Raw genomic sequence first — 17,899 nt, 5'->3', positions numbered from 1 at the left:
TATCAGAAAAAAGTGGAGTGCTGATCTTCTGTCCTTGAGGTATGTTAGGTTACGGGATATTAGAACTATTAAAATTGTAATTCTTTCCCAACATTTAATACAAAAGTGATAAAGTCAAAAATCACCTCTCTAACCAGTATAAATATACATCACTGACATTTCAGTCTGCTCTGTAGCACATTTTAAGATGAATTGGAAGTTAGATACTATACCTGAAGAAAATAATAAAAAATATTAAACATGGTGCTGTTTAGAAAGATTCATCTTTAGCTTTCCAGTGAGCCTTATGAATTCTGAGGTTTATGTTAGTTTTATATTTAGTCATCTAAAAGAGCAAGGACTGAAATGAAAATCACTTCAACTTTCACACAACCAAGTGAACTCTATGACAGAAATTGAACATGAGTACTGAATATAAAACTTACTTGCAGCCATTTCTAGTACACTGTCCTCGCCCTGAGCAGAATTTGAGGCAAGATGGACCAATATAAACTGCAGAGAGAGAAATCAATTAAATTGAGTGTTATGCTATGTGGTAAACAGAATATGATGAATACAAGGAAGTGTACAGACCTATCATACAATTATTTTATTTATTTTAATTCCACTACCTGGAAAAGGTCTGTGAAAGGATATAAAGCATTTGTCTGTGTCAAGGATAATCAGGAATAATTTATTATTTAGTGTGTCATGTCCATCTGTGGCTAAAGACACAGTACTGTGGCCACTTAATTACTGTCAGTGAATGAGATCAGAGAATTTGGTAGGCACTGACCTTTGTCATAATTTTTCATTGACATTCCCTTCATCTTATTTTGGAGGTGTAATCCAATCTATATATTGCTGCATTCCAGTAGCAGTCTTGTAGATTTAAAAAATATGTCACTATTCTTCTCTCATTGAAATCTACATACTTTACTCGACAGGATTTAGGGGAGTAAGAACCTGCCCTGATATGTCTTAAGTAACTATTAATTTTCATACTCTTTCACTGATTCGTTTAAATGGAACAAAATTCCACATCCTAAATGCTCCAAATGCACTAGACTTGCTTTATTCCTTTGCTTCATCTTCCTCCAATGACTCCTTACTGACAGTGTGAAAAATATGAAGGATGGAAAGATGTGAAAATCTCAGTATAATCTCTTGCACGACAATACAATAAAGAAAAGTCATAACTTGTGGGTAATATTATTTTAATACAAAATGCTAAAAGGCCTTAACCATGAATAGTGCCATCTTTTCTATTGAAGAATTCCTATTACTTGGAGTTAGCCACATGCATTGTGACATTTGGAAGAAATAACCACTAATTTGAAATAATCTATAGGAAGAAGTACTTCTTCCTTTTCCTAGTTTTATAATGTTGCCCATCACAGCAGGGTGTCAGCTCTCCCCAGCAGACACACTCAAATCCCTCTTAGATACTCCCTAAAATTAAGTCCTTATCAGATTTCATATGATTTCTAGTTTTTCTCACTTCTCAGGGTGCAAAAAAATTCTGTTCTGTCTGTTTGATTTTTGAGTCTTTTGAGGTCTTTTTGAGGGGGTGGTAAAAGTAGAAGGGTTAAAGATGTAATGATGTCATTCATAATGAAAAAACTTTACAGAAATTGGCATTTTTCCAGACTTTCTGAAAGATGGCCAGCTTCCAGATTTCATTTAAAACTTAATTCACATAGGAAGCAGTCATGAAGCTAAAAGTCAGAGTGCTGAATCTTTGAAAATATTCCTCTCTTCAAGGATTTGAGTGGCTTGTCAATATTTACAAGTTTTTTTCTACAATACAGTGTAAACTTCAGTATCACTAGTATTTAACAAAGGAAGCGTTCAAAACCTGAGAAATATGCCTTTAAGACTTGATTCCTGTGTCATGGTTCTACACCTCAAATTCAGAGCAGGCTCTTTCTAGGCAGATAGTTGGCAAACCTTTTCTTGAGATTGTGCACACAGGAGTGTGCAGCATCCTTTCATGGAGTTGTATTTTGTTCTATAAGCAAAGGTTGTGCAGATAAATGAATTGTCAAATTATTTTCAAAATCTTGTTTTGTTCTGTTGTAAGGAATTTGTATCTCTGGATTGATTTCATCTTGCTGTGGTTTTTGTGAACCTCTCATGAGTGTCTCCAACACTTAGAGACAGCATTTTTTTAGACAGCCACTCATCTTTGCAGATACTCACAGATATCTTCTCCTCTTTATATACCCATCTTTCCATTAATTTTACTTTCTTTTTGATGTATACCACATCCCTAAAGAGAAGCATTAATACTATATCCAGAAAGTCAAGATGATGCTACTTCCTATTATGATTAAGAGAGCAATTTTCATTAATTTTAGTGACAAAATTTCCATAATGATATGACCGTAACAGCTTCAAGATTTTCTTGTCAATACTAGGCACCAATATATTTTAAGAATTCTGCAAAATGTAAATATTTACCATTTCTAGGCACCATATCAAGCCTTACTGGGAATCACTACAAAATTTATAGTGAAATTATATAATGGAGGCTATTGTACAGCAGTGTGAATCTCTAAATTACATATATTTCATGCATCTAACCAAACAAATTCTGAATGCAGCTTACTTAGTTCCAAATCACTTAAAGCGAATAAGCAAGCTAAAAAAATTTGCAGTTACTCTTTCAATCATACTTATTTCTGCATTTCATTCATTTAATCCTGTGTTCCTAAATACTTTTTACTGTGCTTTAAAGTATTCCTTGATAATTCTGGTCCTGGTTTTCCTCTGTAATAAGTAATATAAAAAATTATCAATGTACACTTCTCCCAGTTCTTCACATCCATTTAAAGAAAATGTATGTAAAAAATAATTTTCAAAGAGAAGAACAGTTCCCTAAAACAGATGGCATTTTCCCCTGAAGATATAGTAAACAATGTAAGGTTTTGTCAGTGTTTTGGTAGCAGCATTGCTTGAAGATGGTCTTCTATGTCCAGAAGCAAAATATGTCCCAGATGCTACTCCTTTTGCTTAGGCTGCTGCAGTATATATCCTTAACAGCCAATGTGAAACCTATTTATGTAATTAGGACTAAGCAGACAGAATAAATGTTATATTAAGCCAATATTTTTTCCTGGAAAGCATTCAATTAAATGGAAAATGAAAAAATCTTGTAGACTATTGTAATTTCTAATGGCAGATTCTCTCTCTAGCTTCAAAATGCACCTGCTACCAAACTCAGCTAAGCAGAACAGGAATTAACAAACTTCATTGACTAGTGATTGTGGAAAACATGTTTACTTAGAGCAGCATATAAAATTTACTTTTCTGATGTGTCATGATCATGGGTAAGAATACTAACTATTATCGATTGCCCACATATTTCCAAGGATTGGTCCTGTTTGCCTCCATCGAATCCTGGTGTCACTTGTCAGTGCAGCGTTGGGAAGGGGAATAGTTATTCGGTTCCACCTGAAATACATACAACACAAACTTCTAGCATTTTACATTGACAGTTATTATGCAAGAGTATGTTTTGCAGATATGTTTATGTATTCAGGAAGCTTTGTGAGAAGCTTAATTTTAAAATCTGCTCAAATGAAGCATAAGTTTACAGCAGCTTTAGAAAATACAAATTAAAAATAAGAAGTCCATATATCATACAGCACATGAATATTAGTTATTGTCTTATAAAACCCAGCCATTTTCTCCCTGTAGGCATACATGAAATTGGCAAAGACCATAAGCTCATTTGCTGCAGCAGAGCTTCTCCATCTCCATGAATATCTCCTAAAACTGAAACTTCAGCAGGGCTGAACTGTGGTGAAAATCCTCAGAGGGTGAGGAGTGGTGCAGAGGATTTGGCATGCTGCAGTTTGGGCCATCATTCTCTATCATCCACAGAGGCTACACTTCCTGCACACACCAGGAGTAATGGTACCTATGAAAATTGTATGGGCTATGTTCCATCAGATCATAGCCATGCTTCAACTGCACCTTCTTTTTCTAAGTGTTATGGAAGTCGGGATACCAAGGGATTTGTGCTATGCAGAAAAATGCCACAGTTAATTTTTCAGTGAGAACAGCAGAGAAGTGACTCAATACTGAGAAAGGTTGATATAAGAAAATGACACTAATAACCATCTCCATCTGCAGAAGTACAGAGGATGTGCTTCACTGTAGTCCAGTACTGGGATCCCACATGAGTAAATGTGTCTGAGGAGGTAAATACAGCATTGAGTAGTGTTTTTTCTGACCAAGAAGAAAACTTTTGTGGCTTGGACTAGATAAAAGTTTTCTTCTTATGATCAACATGCTGTCCAAAAGTAGGTTTTTTTGTAATTTCTCTTTAGCATCAAAAAATTATTATTATGCCACAGAAGCAGCCCCATACATTTCAGATTTCATTACTGGGTAGCCAGGGAGCTCAGAACACTCCTTCCTTGCTGTCCCCAAGCAGCCAAAAATGAATGATGACACAGAGCTGTGTGCTTTGCTGCTTTCTTCTGCCACCTACAATTCCCATCTCTAAAGCTGCATCTCAGTTCTGCAGAGAGCGTGCTCACCCGCTGTAGTTTTCAGAGGCGTAGATGGTGCTGTGGGGCAGGTGAGGCCCTGCACATATCTCAGGCAAACATTCCATGTGGAGCAGAGACCACGAGCGACCGTGGTTGGTTGAGAACTCCAAGCTGACACTGATAACACATTGAAGGAAAGAAAGGAGAAAGACACCATGAGGGTACCTGGTATAGATCTCAATGTAGAAGTACCAACACTCAAAAACCACCAAATCTGCTATTTCTAATAACTGATGAGGAAACAAGAAATAATTTTAAGCAGAATTTGAATACAAAAAATCCTTCAAATGAAAATGTGAGACAAAGTTTCATGAGCATTCAAAATGCCAAAAGTTTTTAGACTGAAGATTGCCGGAACACAGAATTCTTGTGCCACCATCTAGCCAGTGTTTTTATGCTGCTGCTGTTAAAAGAACTGCAGTACTTTTATATTTCATATTGAAATAGTTTCAGATATGAGGAGAAACCTTGGATTAATCAGAGCTAGACAGCATCATGCAAGCACAGGACACCTATAACTGCCAGGTGCTAACTATTACATCTGCAGAAGGTGGCAAAAGACCACTAGCTGTTCATGCATGGGCTGTCTCTTTCCTCGATTAAAAAAAACCCAAATTGTTTACAACCTATTAGTATAAGGAAATCCTTAGATGCCTTACACTCTAAAGACCTTGAAAAAGCAATATAGAAAGTGTTTGATTTACTACAGATTTAGTATTTTACTGATTATTCTTGTAATTTCCTCCATATAATTAGTTTGTAATATTCTGTTTTATTTTAAGTAATGAAACATTATAAAAGTCATAATTCATCTTCTAAATATTAAATTATTGGATTCTGAATTTTTATTTTTATGATAATTTGCTGACAATATTACTTTATTTAAATGTACCATCACTGTGATATTGTGTCTATTAAAACAGTTTATGGAGATTTTGACTAATTTATTTCAGGTTCAGCTGTAGAGGTACCTTAGAGGGTCATTTTTACTGCTTATATCCAGCACGAGTCTCTCATATTTGCAGTAATGAAAGCAGTATGAATAATGCTGCAGACTGGGAGATGTGAAATGCTGCAGTATTTGGAAAATACAAATAGGAAAAATGGTGACCTAATGCTTCTTTAGTTATGAAGAAGCTCACTTCTCCTTCAGAAATAGAAGGAAGAATATTAATCTGTCAAAATATATACTAATCTGCATCAGAAAACAGATTGAGACAGAGACTTTATATAACATGTTTACTAGCCAGGAGTGTTTATAGGCAAAGTTTTCACTTTTCATGTAGGAAAATGCTGCTGCCTTCTCTTCCCATCAAATATAAGTGCAGTGCCTTGATTTTTGCTTCCCTTCGAATTCTGCTACCCTGCATGGGTACAAGAACTGTCAGTGCTAATGTAGCTCTTTCCAGCTGGAAGTAGATACTATGGGACACAGATAAAAGCACTCATAGTCTCTTACTTTAAACTCTCAACTGTGCACAATATAAAGTAACTTAATCCTCGTAAAATATCAAGATAAATATTCTCATACGTATATAATGGAAGAGGAACAGTGGGCAGTTTGGTTTTGGGTTCTCCATTTGAAGAAGGATATTAAGAATTTTGAGAGCAGAGAAAAGGATGGGCAGGATGTCCATGGCTTTGAGCACCAAGCTCAGGGGGGCTGAGGAGTTGGCTTCCTCAGCCTGGTGAGGAGGGGTGAGATACAGCATCCTGTCGTGGTGCAGAGGGCACTCACAAGGAAACCAGAGGCAAACTCTCCTCAGTAGGGTCAGGCACACTACAAAGGGCAATAATGATGGTTTCATAGTTTTGCACTGTACATTAGGAAACACTTTTTCACTTGAGCAGGTGAGGTGGCACAGTGTCCATCCATGAAGATTTTTCAAGTCATGGATAGGCAGAGCCATGTCTGATCTGCCCAGTAACTAATCCTGCAGTAGAAGGTTTCACCAGATAACCTATATAAGTCCCTTCTAACCAACATTTCTATGATTCTATAAAACATGACTCCCTTCTCTCCCTTTCCCTATGGAAAAATTCACACTGTCCAGAAGAAGTAAAGCCAGAGAAAGTGTTCTGTGATCAGCCTACAGACAGTGAGCTCCTCACACTGATGGTCTTTTAGATGAGGGTCATTTATCACCAGTCTTACTAGAATTAGATATGCTTGTGGCATCAGTAATCTCAGAGGGGTCAGCAGGGCAGGTTTTTGCTGCTGCCTTTAATGCTTTCCTCCTTACACAGTATTAAGAAGTAAATCTCATACCCATTAGAAACTGAAACAAAAGTCACTCTGAAATCATGAGCATATTTCAGAATAATGGGCTAAGAAACGCAAGTTTTGACCTGGAAAGCTATTAAGTGACTCTTTATTGCACATGAGATACATAAATCTGGGCCTGTAAAGATCAGGAGAAACATTAGCTTTTGAGCAGCTTATATTTGTCATTATTAGTGGGATCCCTTATTCTGAAAAAAAGATTTACAAATCCTTATATAGATTTTATAGACAAAAATATACGAGAAAGCTGATAACCAAAAGAATGATCTTGCCAGTTTTACCTGTTACCAGGTTGGTAAGTTCCACAACCCAAATTGATGGAAAATTGGATCATGTGAGTCATGGAGGAAGGGAGCACCGGAAGGACGTGGAAATAATCCACAGCCCAAACATTCCTGTTGTGGCCTTGGTGACTCTTCTGCTTCAGGCAAAATTTGGTTGCAGGAGTCTGCAGGTCCGGACTAATGACAACAGAAACCAAAGATGGCACCTTCAAAAGAAATTAAGTAAGGCTTAAATAAGTTAAAAAGTTTATAATGTACCATTTAAAATAAAAAAGCAACTCTAATTGTGCTGAAACAAATGTGCTATTCTTTCTCCTTGATTCATTTTGTAAACTTTTTTAGACACCTTTTTCCACAAGATCCCAAATAAAATCTTTTACTATTAGGTGGATAGGTATTAGCACCCTGAGTACCAGTGATGCTTATCACCTCAGAGGGATGGGATTGTTTGGTTGTAAAGGCACAGAAGAAAAGACTGCACCTTCTGTGTTCTGAGAAGGGCAAGTTTATGTTGTCACCTTCAGTCGGGAAGGGAAGGTGATGTTTGTCCTGGAGCCTTACAGCTCCAGGAGGAGGGTGGTGGCATGACTACTCTGGATACGTGAGAATGGAGTAACAGCAGGAGTTCACAGGCATAAGTGGGGAGGATGTTACGTTGCTGAAATAAATGAAAGCACTGCCTCACAAAGATTAGCCTTTGTCCTAAAGCAATGTAATTAGAACTTTATTATGTCAAAAGAGGATGTCAGCTTTAAAACTGCTTGTTTTAAAAAACCTCCACAATGAATTCCATGTAATTTCAGATCCTATCTCTCCCCAAGTTCCCTAATTAATATTTTATTATTTTACAATTAGAGTTTCCTTAGTTTTACAAAAGTTCTACCCTGTCTTTCACACAGAAGCAGGCGAGGAGGGAAGCCATGCGCAATGAAACAATGCAAGTGACTCAAATGAACTCAGGCCAAACCCTATTGTAAATATTTGGTATCTAAGTGCTAAAGTTACAGACAAAATGCACATAGCTCTGTGCTTGAAATCAGCAGCATCTTTACCATCAGACTTGCCTCAGACTATGTAAGCACACTGCATTTCAATATCTAGCATATCTGTGTGAAGATGTATGAAATACCAAATTTCGCCTGCTTTACAGCAGCAGAATAAGGAGACCTCAGAGCTACTTTATCAGGGTAGACATGGTCTAAGTGATTTTTGCCCTAGACAGGAAGGATCCTGAAGGCAAGTTCAAGATCTTTACTGTCCTGCTGAGGGTGGTGGATGTGTTGGAAGGTGGTTGCACTTTGGGCAGAGGAGATGCTGCCTGTGCACTCTGCCAGCGGCCTCCTCCCACGGCTGAGTCTGTGCACCTCTCCATCCTCTCCCAGCCCCTGATCCTGCCAGGAATGACCCTCTCAGGATCCTGCTCCTCAGCATCACACTGTGCCTAGAACGAGCTTGAGTGGAAACAGGAGTAATCTTTTGTGAGGAGATGTTATCATTGCAGTTTGCAGCTAATACCTGACAATTTTTGCCCATTGCTTGCCTGCCTGTTTCCCCAGCCCCAGCCAACACTGCCCAGTCCTGCCTGGGGCTGGAGTGACCACCAGTAACTGCAGAGCTGTGCTGCAAAAGTGCCCAATTGCTCCCAATTCTGCACCTGATTTTTGTGTTTGGGAATGTCACATTGAGTGTCCCTGTGGAATTCACCACACAGAATTCCTGTGATGGCTTGAAAAGAGAATGGTCTGTCCATTCCCATCCACCTGCTTTGTTTAAGACAATTTACCTTGTAAGCAGAATAGGTCAGGGTATCAAGAGGGATGTGTTCCCTCCTGCCTTCAATCTTGGCATACAGTATGACATCATTTTCATGGGATTCTCCAGAATCACAAGTTCCCCCTGTACAACATATATTTGAATGAGAAAAAAAATAATTGAAGCTCTTGTTATTGGAAAATGAAATCATATATGCAGCCTTAATTATGAAAATAATTACAGTCAGATGCTATTTAACTTGGGATCTGAAACAAAAGAACACCATCCCTAAAGACACAGTGTATAGGAACTGTTTGATCAGATGCACGTGGCAGAGATCAAGGGGGTTGACGATTATGAAAACCTCAAGTACCTCTTTTAATCAGCTTATCAAAACAATTTAAATAGAAAATGCTGTGCCTCAAGCAATACTTCTATCTGTGTGCTTTAAATCCTATTTACACAGAAATGCTCTGCTGTTGAGTTTTCAGCAGTAAACTGCTATTTACTACTCACACTTCATGCAGTCACACATGTAGGTACTTAACAGTATCTTAAATGCTTCCCAGATTGGCAGCTGAGAAGTAGGAAGTAAGACTGCTGTGTACCTTATTTATTATGCTGCTCCTTTTACTATCTACATCATGTCCTAATAGGAATGGCTGGCTGGATGAAATCTATTATACCACACAAAACGTATGTGTTATGCTTGCCCAGCTGGAATAGGGCAGCATTTGAAATATCTTCCTATGAGTAGAACCTAAAATACTCACTAAGCTTCTGTGAAAGAGCATATGTATTGGCAAATATGAGCATTACATTCTGCATTATAGTTAGAAGATGAACATCATCACACAACTTTGTTATTGTGGAAACGAAATTTTTAAGATGAAGTTTCTGTATTTGAAACAGGAGTTATTAATGAATTGTTTCCTTGTGTAGTATGGTTACTCCAGGTATTAAAAAAAATCTCAAAATAGAAATAAAAACAGAATGAGGACGCTTCTTTGAAAAGACTGTAGAGTAGAAATATTTCACATATTGGAACACTTTATCTTGTTGTATGCGTTTTTTTGTTTTGTTTTGATTTTTTTTTTTTTTTGTTGGTTTTTTCTACAGCCAGCCAGTTCATGTAATGGACTAGGAAAAGCAGCCCAGAGAACTGGACAAGATGTGCATCTTTAATGTGTTTTATACTCTAATAAGGAACATACATTTGTCCTTTCAGATATTCTCCTTGCCTGAGTGTTCAAACAATTACTCATTTAATTAAAAAATACATAGAGAAGACATTTTTCAAACAATATCAATATCCTGCTGTCCTCTGTGTCTGCATCTGCTGACAACTTCTCCCCTAAGTTCAGAAGGTTGACAACATTTCTTTCCTGTTTTTCTTGCAGGTGTTGTAATGCTTGGAAGAAATGAGAAAAAGCATCCTCTTTTTCCTGTGCTTTATTCATAATTCATGTAACACAGAGGAGATGTGCAACAATTTAGGAAAACAACATGAGGTCTTCCCCTCATTAAATAAAGTGTGTTTTTTTTCTTGTTGATACAGAAGGTTGCTTGTGGAGGTCACAGGTTTATTCTCTGCTTCCTCCTTTATTATTCTATTATTCTCTTTTAAGCAAAAATCCTCGCTTTCTCTAAACATGATGTTGAGAGAATAACCTCATGGAACTTCCTTTATGTGCAAAATAAAAGTTCTGGAAAAATACTGTGAGCGTTAACTACCATGTCCATGGGGATTTTGCTCTGTTGCAACATCAAACCTGTACAGTTGCAGTGACAACAGTGGCGGGGGAAGCGACAGGACAGGCTGGTTCTTGGCTGCTTTCTTAACCCTGGCAAATGACTGATGTCCTTTGCCCCAGTAAGGAAGATCCACAGATGATGCTAACACCACAGCAGTGCTTTTCATGAAGGATGCCACATGTAGAACACACCTCCTCCAAGACCATAGCACACTCTGTGTGAATCTCACCCTGGGCCAATGTATTAGCAAAGGATGGATTTTAGGAATCGAGTAAGAGCTTTTGAGGTGAAACTATTTCATGGGTTCACCAGGAAAGGCTGCCTTACCTCTAGGCTACTCCCATCTCATCCTCGTGTGCAGCTCTCTGGACTCTGATGGATTAGCACCAGGGTCTATATGGATATGACTACAGGAGGATATGAGGGTACCTGTGAAACCTCTAAAGATGATAAAGATACGACCGTCTCTTCTAAGTATGGATTAAGGGGCACTGAGTGAAATGAGTGTATACAAGACAAGAAGATGCTTCTCCACGTCCAACTTGTTCAAGTATGGAGCACTGCATAATGTAAATCTCACGTTTCACATCTTGTATTACATTAGTAATTTATACTCACCCATGCTGAAATAAAATCTCAAGTTCCCATAACCCGTGGTGTCCATGTATGGAGTACATATTTTTCTTTCTCCATCTCTGAGAAATACCATAGCTGAGCCCGATTCCAGGGTTCCACATTCCGTACCAATGACAGCTCCAAAGATGTCCCAGCTGCAGAGGCAAACAATAGGTGGTTAAAGTGTAGCAGCACACTACTGATAAACTCATACAAAACATGCCATAGGGGTTTATTTGTACTTAAAAATTTTTCTGTTTCTACTCTTACAGAGGACAACAAACCACAGTGTTTCAAATGTGATCCCTATGCCATTATTTATGTATTCAATATTAGCTTTTAAACTCAGTTCACTCAACTAAGGCAAAGTTAATATAAATATTTAAAAGAATTTGGCAGAAATGCAATGAATTAATGAAAAAAAGAGGCTTTTAATGAATGCTGTTAGCAAATATGTAGTGTTGTATTGTTCTATCATCTACATTATTTTTTCTGGTGTTAAAATGTTTAAAATAGAAATGCATTCTTATTAATTTTGCATAATAAAAGATTTATAGATCAATGAAACTTGAAAAGGCACATGTCCACCATATCTGCTATACAAATATTAAATATGTAGGTAATAGCTGAAAATGCTCTCTTTTCATCTTCTTGAGCATTTAGGGTAACAGTTTTTAACTAACACATGAACAGAGTATGAAAAAAGACTGCTGTGTTTCTAATATGTGATGATATGATCTTTCTCAGTTTTTCTGTACAACATTTCATCTTATTTTTATTCAGTGATAATTAAAAGAGCTGTTGCAGAATTTTCCAATTAAATATTTTACATTGAAAATACATTTTCCTCATGAAAGTGATGGCTACTTCAAAACTCGATCAAAATGTTTTGAAATACTAGAAAGTGTTGAAAACGTGCATTATTTTGGTCTGATACATTATTATTATTCATGTTGAAGTCTTAATTCATAATTAAGTATTTAAGAATTATAAGGCTGATAAAACAATGAAATTATTTAGAATCACTAAATCCTGACAATCCAAACATTTAACTATCCAGTATGATTCAGGAGAAAGGAGAAAACATGGAAGTTCAGAAACCTTTGTGGGAGGCAAAGTCTTTTCCTGTCTCCTTCTACCAGAGACAATCTCTGTGCCATATCACAATTTCAAAAACTGTCGTTACAAGAACTAAACAGTCTATTTATTAGTTTAACCATTCCAATGACTCCAAAATGCATTTTTAGGATCTTCTTAAAAGCTGCCAGTTTCCCCATGGACCTAAGCTGTGACAGACTGGTGACATGGCTGTTTGGAAATCTTGCTTTAAACCTGTCAGTCATTTACACAGGAATTAGTGAGCTGAACATCACTGAAAATCTTTATGATATAAATATTTTAATGGAAGCACAGTTTAATCTAACCCTAATTCTATTGTGCAGATATTTTTAAGCTAATGTGCAATATAAAAACACAATTTTGAAAATGGGTCTCCTGGGTTGAAGGCAAATACAGAATTAAACAGTTGTGCCTACCTCAACTTACACAAAAAAAAAAAATCTTACAATGCTCCATTGATCTTTTGTATGCTCTATTTAGCTCAATTAAAACACTCTGTAGTGACCCACAAAACAGCTCAGAGTCATGAATGATGCAGATCATGGATGTTTCCAGGGATCCTCTCCTTTTAGGCAGCATCAGAAATAAAAAACAGAGAATTCTCTATATTTTTTTTAAAAAAAGGCACTTTAATGGGAGTACATCAACACACTGCCAGTAAAGAAAATGGAGAAGGATCCTGGGTGATGGCATGATTTAACATTTACATTTGAACTAATTTATCCTTCACATGACTCTTCGAATTCTTCTTTATAAAACAGATGATTTATGGACCTAAACTAGACCAACTAACACACAGGTCCAAAGCAAAAGTGTGCCTGCTAGGCAGCCTGATGTGGGGATTTGTTCACTTTTGGGATCAGGCTCTAATTCACTCAAGTAAAGAGAAGCAGAACGACAGTGGAAATATGTGTGGTACTTACAACAGTGAGCCCTACACACATAGCCTCCCACTTTAGGTGGTACATGCAAAAATACCAACCAACTGCTTATTAAAAACAGTGATGATTCCCTCTGCCCTCATCTCCAAGAGCATTTGGTGCAGAGAGAACTGGTGGTGACCCCTGTACCTGAGATTCCTCTTGCTTTCCTTATGAGGGATGCTTTTGCCTTCCCCTTGAAAGCTGGCAGGCTCCAGCTGAGGTGACAAAGCAGTGCCTGAGAACTTCCTGCAAACTCTCTCTCATGTATCCAGTGCTCTGTGACTGTTTGATTACAGTAAAACTGTAGTTCAAATATAGTTTAAATAGCATTCACATATATTTCTCTAAGAAGTGATTAAGGAAACTCACTCAAATGTATTTGCATTTATATACGGCTCCCAACACAAATTCCAGAGAAATATTGAAAAAAGGAACAATAGTGGTGGCAATTTTATATGATTAGGATGTAGTCCATAACATCACCCAAGTTCAGTGTTTATTTATGGCAGCATGCAATTTAAATCTCCATTCTTATAGAACAATAGAAAGAAGGAAGTTTCTAACATAGAGTAAAATTTCCAAAGAAAAAAATAGGAAAAAGGTTGTGAGGCCTTGGGCTGGCAGAGTGAGGGCAGGTCAGGACCAAGGTGCTGGGACACAGAATGACAGAATCAAAGGAGGGCTGCACCCTCCCTTGCCAGCTGGAACCAGGCAGCCCATGACAGGAAAAGTGACATTTTCCTAATTCAGAAGGAGCTGTAAATTTCCTAACCCAGGTTGCAAGCTGCCCAATTTAACTAAACACCCAGTTGTGTGGAGAAGATCTACAGGCAGGGCAGATGGCCACAGACAGAACTCCCATCCTGTTTTTTTCCAGGATGGAAACAAGATAGAGAGCACATCTCAAAGGTATCCCACATAGTCACGTAGACCATGACACACAAGCTCATTTTCTTCCCTTTGTCTGAAGCAGCACCTGCTGCCATTGGATGATTATTTGAACTGAAACAGAGTCCACAGTGAATATTTTTTTCTGTAAATCCCAAATATATGCGTCCACAGGACATATTAGCATGTATTTCTTAAAAGGTGCTCTTCACTTTCAGCACAGCATAGGCAGCATTTGAATCAGTTGCTAATGATCTGAAGTACTTTGTAGGTTAAAATCAACATTCAGTGGAGACCCATAAATTAGCAGTGTATGTTTCTCATTGCCCTAGGTTTACAACCACTAATGACATTTTTTTTTTAAAAATATAAAAAACCCAAGATCCTACTGAGGTTATTTTCTATTTGGCAGAATTTATACAAAAAGGTATATAAAATAAAGCTTCTTTATCAGGACACATTTTTTAAAGCTCAGTCATGTTTTGGTAAGAGTAGTAATACTGTCATAGGCAGTTTTGTTTATTTTCTGCATCCTTGCAGCAGTCCCTGTTGGATATGGCTTTACAGGGACTCTTTGAATCATAAGTATATATTCAAAATAGAAATAGAAAATTATCAGCCACACCCTGAGCTCTTACCCAGCAGGTATAGCTATGCTTTCAGTGACACTAGATGAGAACAGACTGCTGCTTCAGTTTTCCTGCCTCCACCTTCTCCTTCTCTTCCTCCTCCAGCACCTACAGGCATCTGCATGAGCAGGAGCTCTCTCTCAGTAAAGTGAGGCTCACAGCAGTAATCCAGAGAGGAGGAATTTCAAGGAATTTGATATCATATGGATATGAGCTTGTTAACAACACTCTGGTGTGAATTAAAAAAGTCATCATCACATGTTTCTTTAGAATGGCTACATTAGTCACAAACATGATTTTTTTCATTGAAAACAGTGGTGACAGGATGGTCCAGAGGCAAACTGTTCCTCCTGGCCTTCTTGGACTTGTTTCTTCCTAAAATCTGCAACCATGGGCTATTTAAAGTATTGCTATTTATCCTAGTCACAATCTTCCCTGACTACACAGTGAAGATAAATTGCAATTCCCTAACTATCCTGTTTCCTCATCCCTGGAGTGATGCTGCTCACCTGTGCAGGGCTCTGTTCAGGCTGGGGATACTCACCCTTTGGGCTGGCTCTCAAACTCTTCTGTCCACTGCTCCTGGGCATCCTCCATGGAGAGGTCCACGTCCCGGGTGGTGGCAAAATTGAACTCGCTGCCCTCTGTCCCATGGAAGTAGATGGAGTTCCCATCGGACTGGCAGCTGTGCTGTGGGCAGAAGGAGCACATGGAAGCTGAGGTTATGTTGGGTTTGTATGGTGCTCACACATTGTCAGATCTCAGCATGAGCTGTACTTTATCTAAGGACTCACTGATGCCTGAAACTAAATAAAAACCAGATGATTGTCTTGTATCTTTCCTGTCCTGCCCCAAAATTATTGTGTCCTAATCTTGTACCTGCTTCCCTACAAACCCACTACAGACCATGGTAAAACTGTGTTTGCATTGAAAAGTCATGTACCATATCTCTGGGTGTTTATTTCTGTTTTAAAGTATCACCCTTACATCTGGCCCACACACAACTCTGACTGCAAATAACCTCAGTAGTATATCAAATATTGCTATGGAGATTTTGTAGGCGTAAGAGTTTTGTGCTGTGAAACATGTCACATCTCCGTGTTTGAATTTTTGCCAAAAGAGGTATTTGTGTGTAAAATTGCTATGCATTGCCATACAGTAAACTTTGGGCCTCGAGTGTATGACTGAAAAGGCTGCATTTGCTGTATTTAGTTCAAATTGCATAACAAATAGCTCTAGAGGCAATGAACTCTTGTGATAGAGCAATCCCAGGGGTCCTGAGGCTGCTCTCAAATCCATTGTCTGCTTTTCCTACTGCATTTCTGCACATACTGCCTCAGCAACATCAAATGGTGCTAAGTGTCTCCCCCAGCATGCCATGAACACCAGAACTCTCCAGGAGTGTTGGCCTGGAAGGAGCTGCCTGTGAGGTGCACGGGTGGGGAGGTTATAGTATAGATTTTCTTCTTTCTCCCATCCTATTTTGCCTTCTTGTGTGCCTGATAAAATGGCAGTCTGACAAATCTGTGAGGCAGAAACAGGTACTAGAAATGTCTAAAGAAGATCTACCTTGTCTTAATGCAAACAGCACTTTGCAGTTTTTGAATTCTTCATATTACAAAAAATACTGATAAAAAATAATAATTCTCTCAAACACTTCTTTTATTCATGTGTGTGTGTGTGAGATCTTGCTCCTTAAAACTGGAAGCTGAATTAAGGAACTATTAATTAGAATAATTCTGCATTCTTACAACACTTCAGTATTTAAAAAAGAGATACAATAATGCCAAATTGCATTGACCTTTTCAGTATCGTCTGTGCGGTGCCCTCTTGTCTCTGAACCCCTTCATAACGTGCCAAGGGAAAATATGACAATCACATCTTCTGCACTTAAAAAGGTCATGGGAGTGTCACATAAGGGAATAATTAGATTTTTAACAAAGAGAAAGGTAGGGCAAAAAATGAAAACTGCTCAGTACATCTTTGTCTATGGGTTTTTACAAGTAGAGTACAAAGTAACACATTTTGTCATATTCTATAACACTTTATTTATCAATGCAATAAAGTGACATCAAAATTATTTTAAGTATGGTTGTCAATACCTCAGCAATTAATTTCCATAGAGGAACATAATTTTATATATTTCTAGAGGTGCCTACACATTCTTAGAAAAAACTGTGAGTATGTGATGTCTAATTTTTGTATAGAGAGTTCCTGGTCTATACTTGAATGACAAGACCTCTATGTTTATTAACACAGATTAAATATCGCATAAAAATATAACACATTGTAAAAACTTAAAGACTGTTTCAACCGCTAAAATAAACAAATTGCTGTTAAGGTGGTTTTTTTTTCCAAAGAAAGGCCAAAGCAATAGGAAGATCCTGAAGTGTTGATAATTTATCACAGAAATTAAATAGATTTTGTCACAAGGCTCCTTTCTCCCTGGTCTATTAATGCAGCATAAACACAGTACAGCATATATGCCACTAAAAAGTCAGAATAATTTACACATCAAATATATTACAACTAGCAGAAATTAATGAGAGAGTTTCATATCTTCTCTTTGAAAAACAGCAGTTGTACTATGCAGTTATTTATAATGGACTGAGAAATTGCTTTTGTTTACTGATTTTAACCTTCACACTCATCAGTATCGCTAATATCAGAATTTTAAGAATAATTTCTTTGTTGTGCTTCTTGATTTTCAGAATTTTCCTCATTTGCTAACACAAATGAAGTATCCCTTATCTGTCAATCAATCTGCCACAAAAGTCTTATTATCTGCAGGCAGTCAAATAAATACACTAAAAATAAATATTCAGGCTAGAACTTTATTCAAATTTATATGCAAACCTTCATCTTAGGAAACAAATAGCTAAGTAGATCCTACTGAGATACATATTAGAATTGTATACAAGCATTGGAAAATCCTCTATAACAGCAACTTATATCTCAGGTGCTAAGTTATATGTAAGTATGCATTTGATAATGGATATGTAATCAGTAATCTCTTGCCTGATGAAAATCATCTATTAAAATAAACATAAATAAGATAAAACCCTATTATCTTTTAATATTTGTACATCCTTCTGCTGTCTAGCAGAAT

At 37.4% G+C, this 17,899-nt stretch overlaps 1 protein-coding gene across 2 annotated transcripts in view; it reads right to left on the bottom strand.

Moving 5' to 3' along the window:
• RELN (reelin) overlaps positions 1-17,899 on the bottom strand; it is a 277,153-nt gene that overhangs the window by 96,038 nt on the left and 163,216 nt on the right. For both annotated transcript variants that reach the window (XM_077783642.2, XM_031507057.3), the window contains exons 11-17: positions 15,335-15,480; positions 11,235-11,386; positions 8,893-9,005; positions 7,107-7,315; positions 4,530-4,658; positions 3,326-3,435; positions 426-492 (exon numbers count right to left, since the gene is read on the bottom strand). In XM_077783642.2, coding sequence (XP_077639768.1) covers positions 426-492; positions 3,326-3,435; positions 4,530-4,658; positions 7,107-7,315; positions 8,893-9,005; positions 11,235-11,386; positions 15,335-15,480 — 926 coding nt within the window. The remainder of the gene's footprint in view (positions 1-425; positions 493-3,325; positions 3,436-4,529; positions 4,659-7,106; positions 7,316-8,892; positions 9,006-11,234; positions 11,387-15,334; positions 15,481-17,899) is intronic.

This window comes from Lonchura striata, chromosome 1A, assembly GCF_050655825.1.
Source record: "Lonchura striata isolate lonStrDom1 chromosome 1A, ASM5065582v1, whole genome shotgun sequence".
In the NCBI taxonomy this organism is placed as follows: Eukaryota; Metazoa; Chordata; class Aves; order Passeriformes; family Estrildidae; genus Lonchura; species Lonchura striata.
The sequence above is the reverse complement of the archived record's forward strand: the minus strand, read 5'-3'. Positions and strand labels throughout refer to the sequence as shown.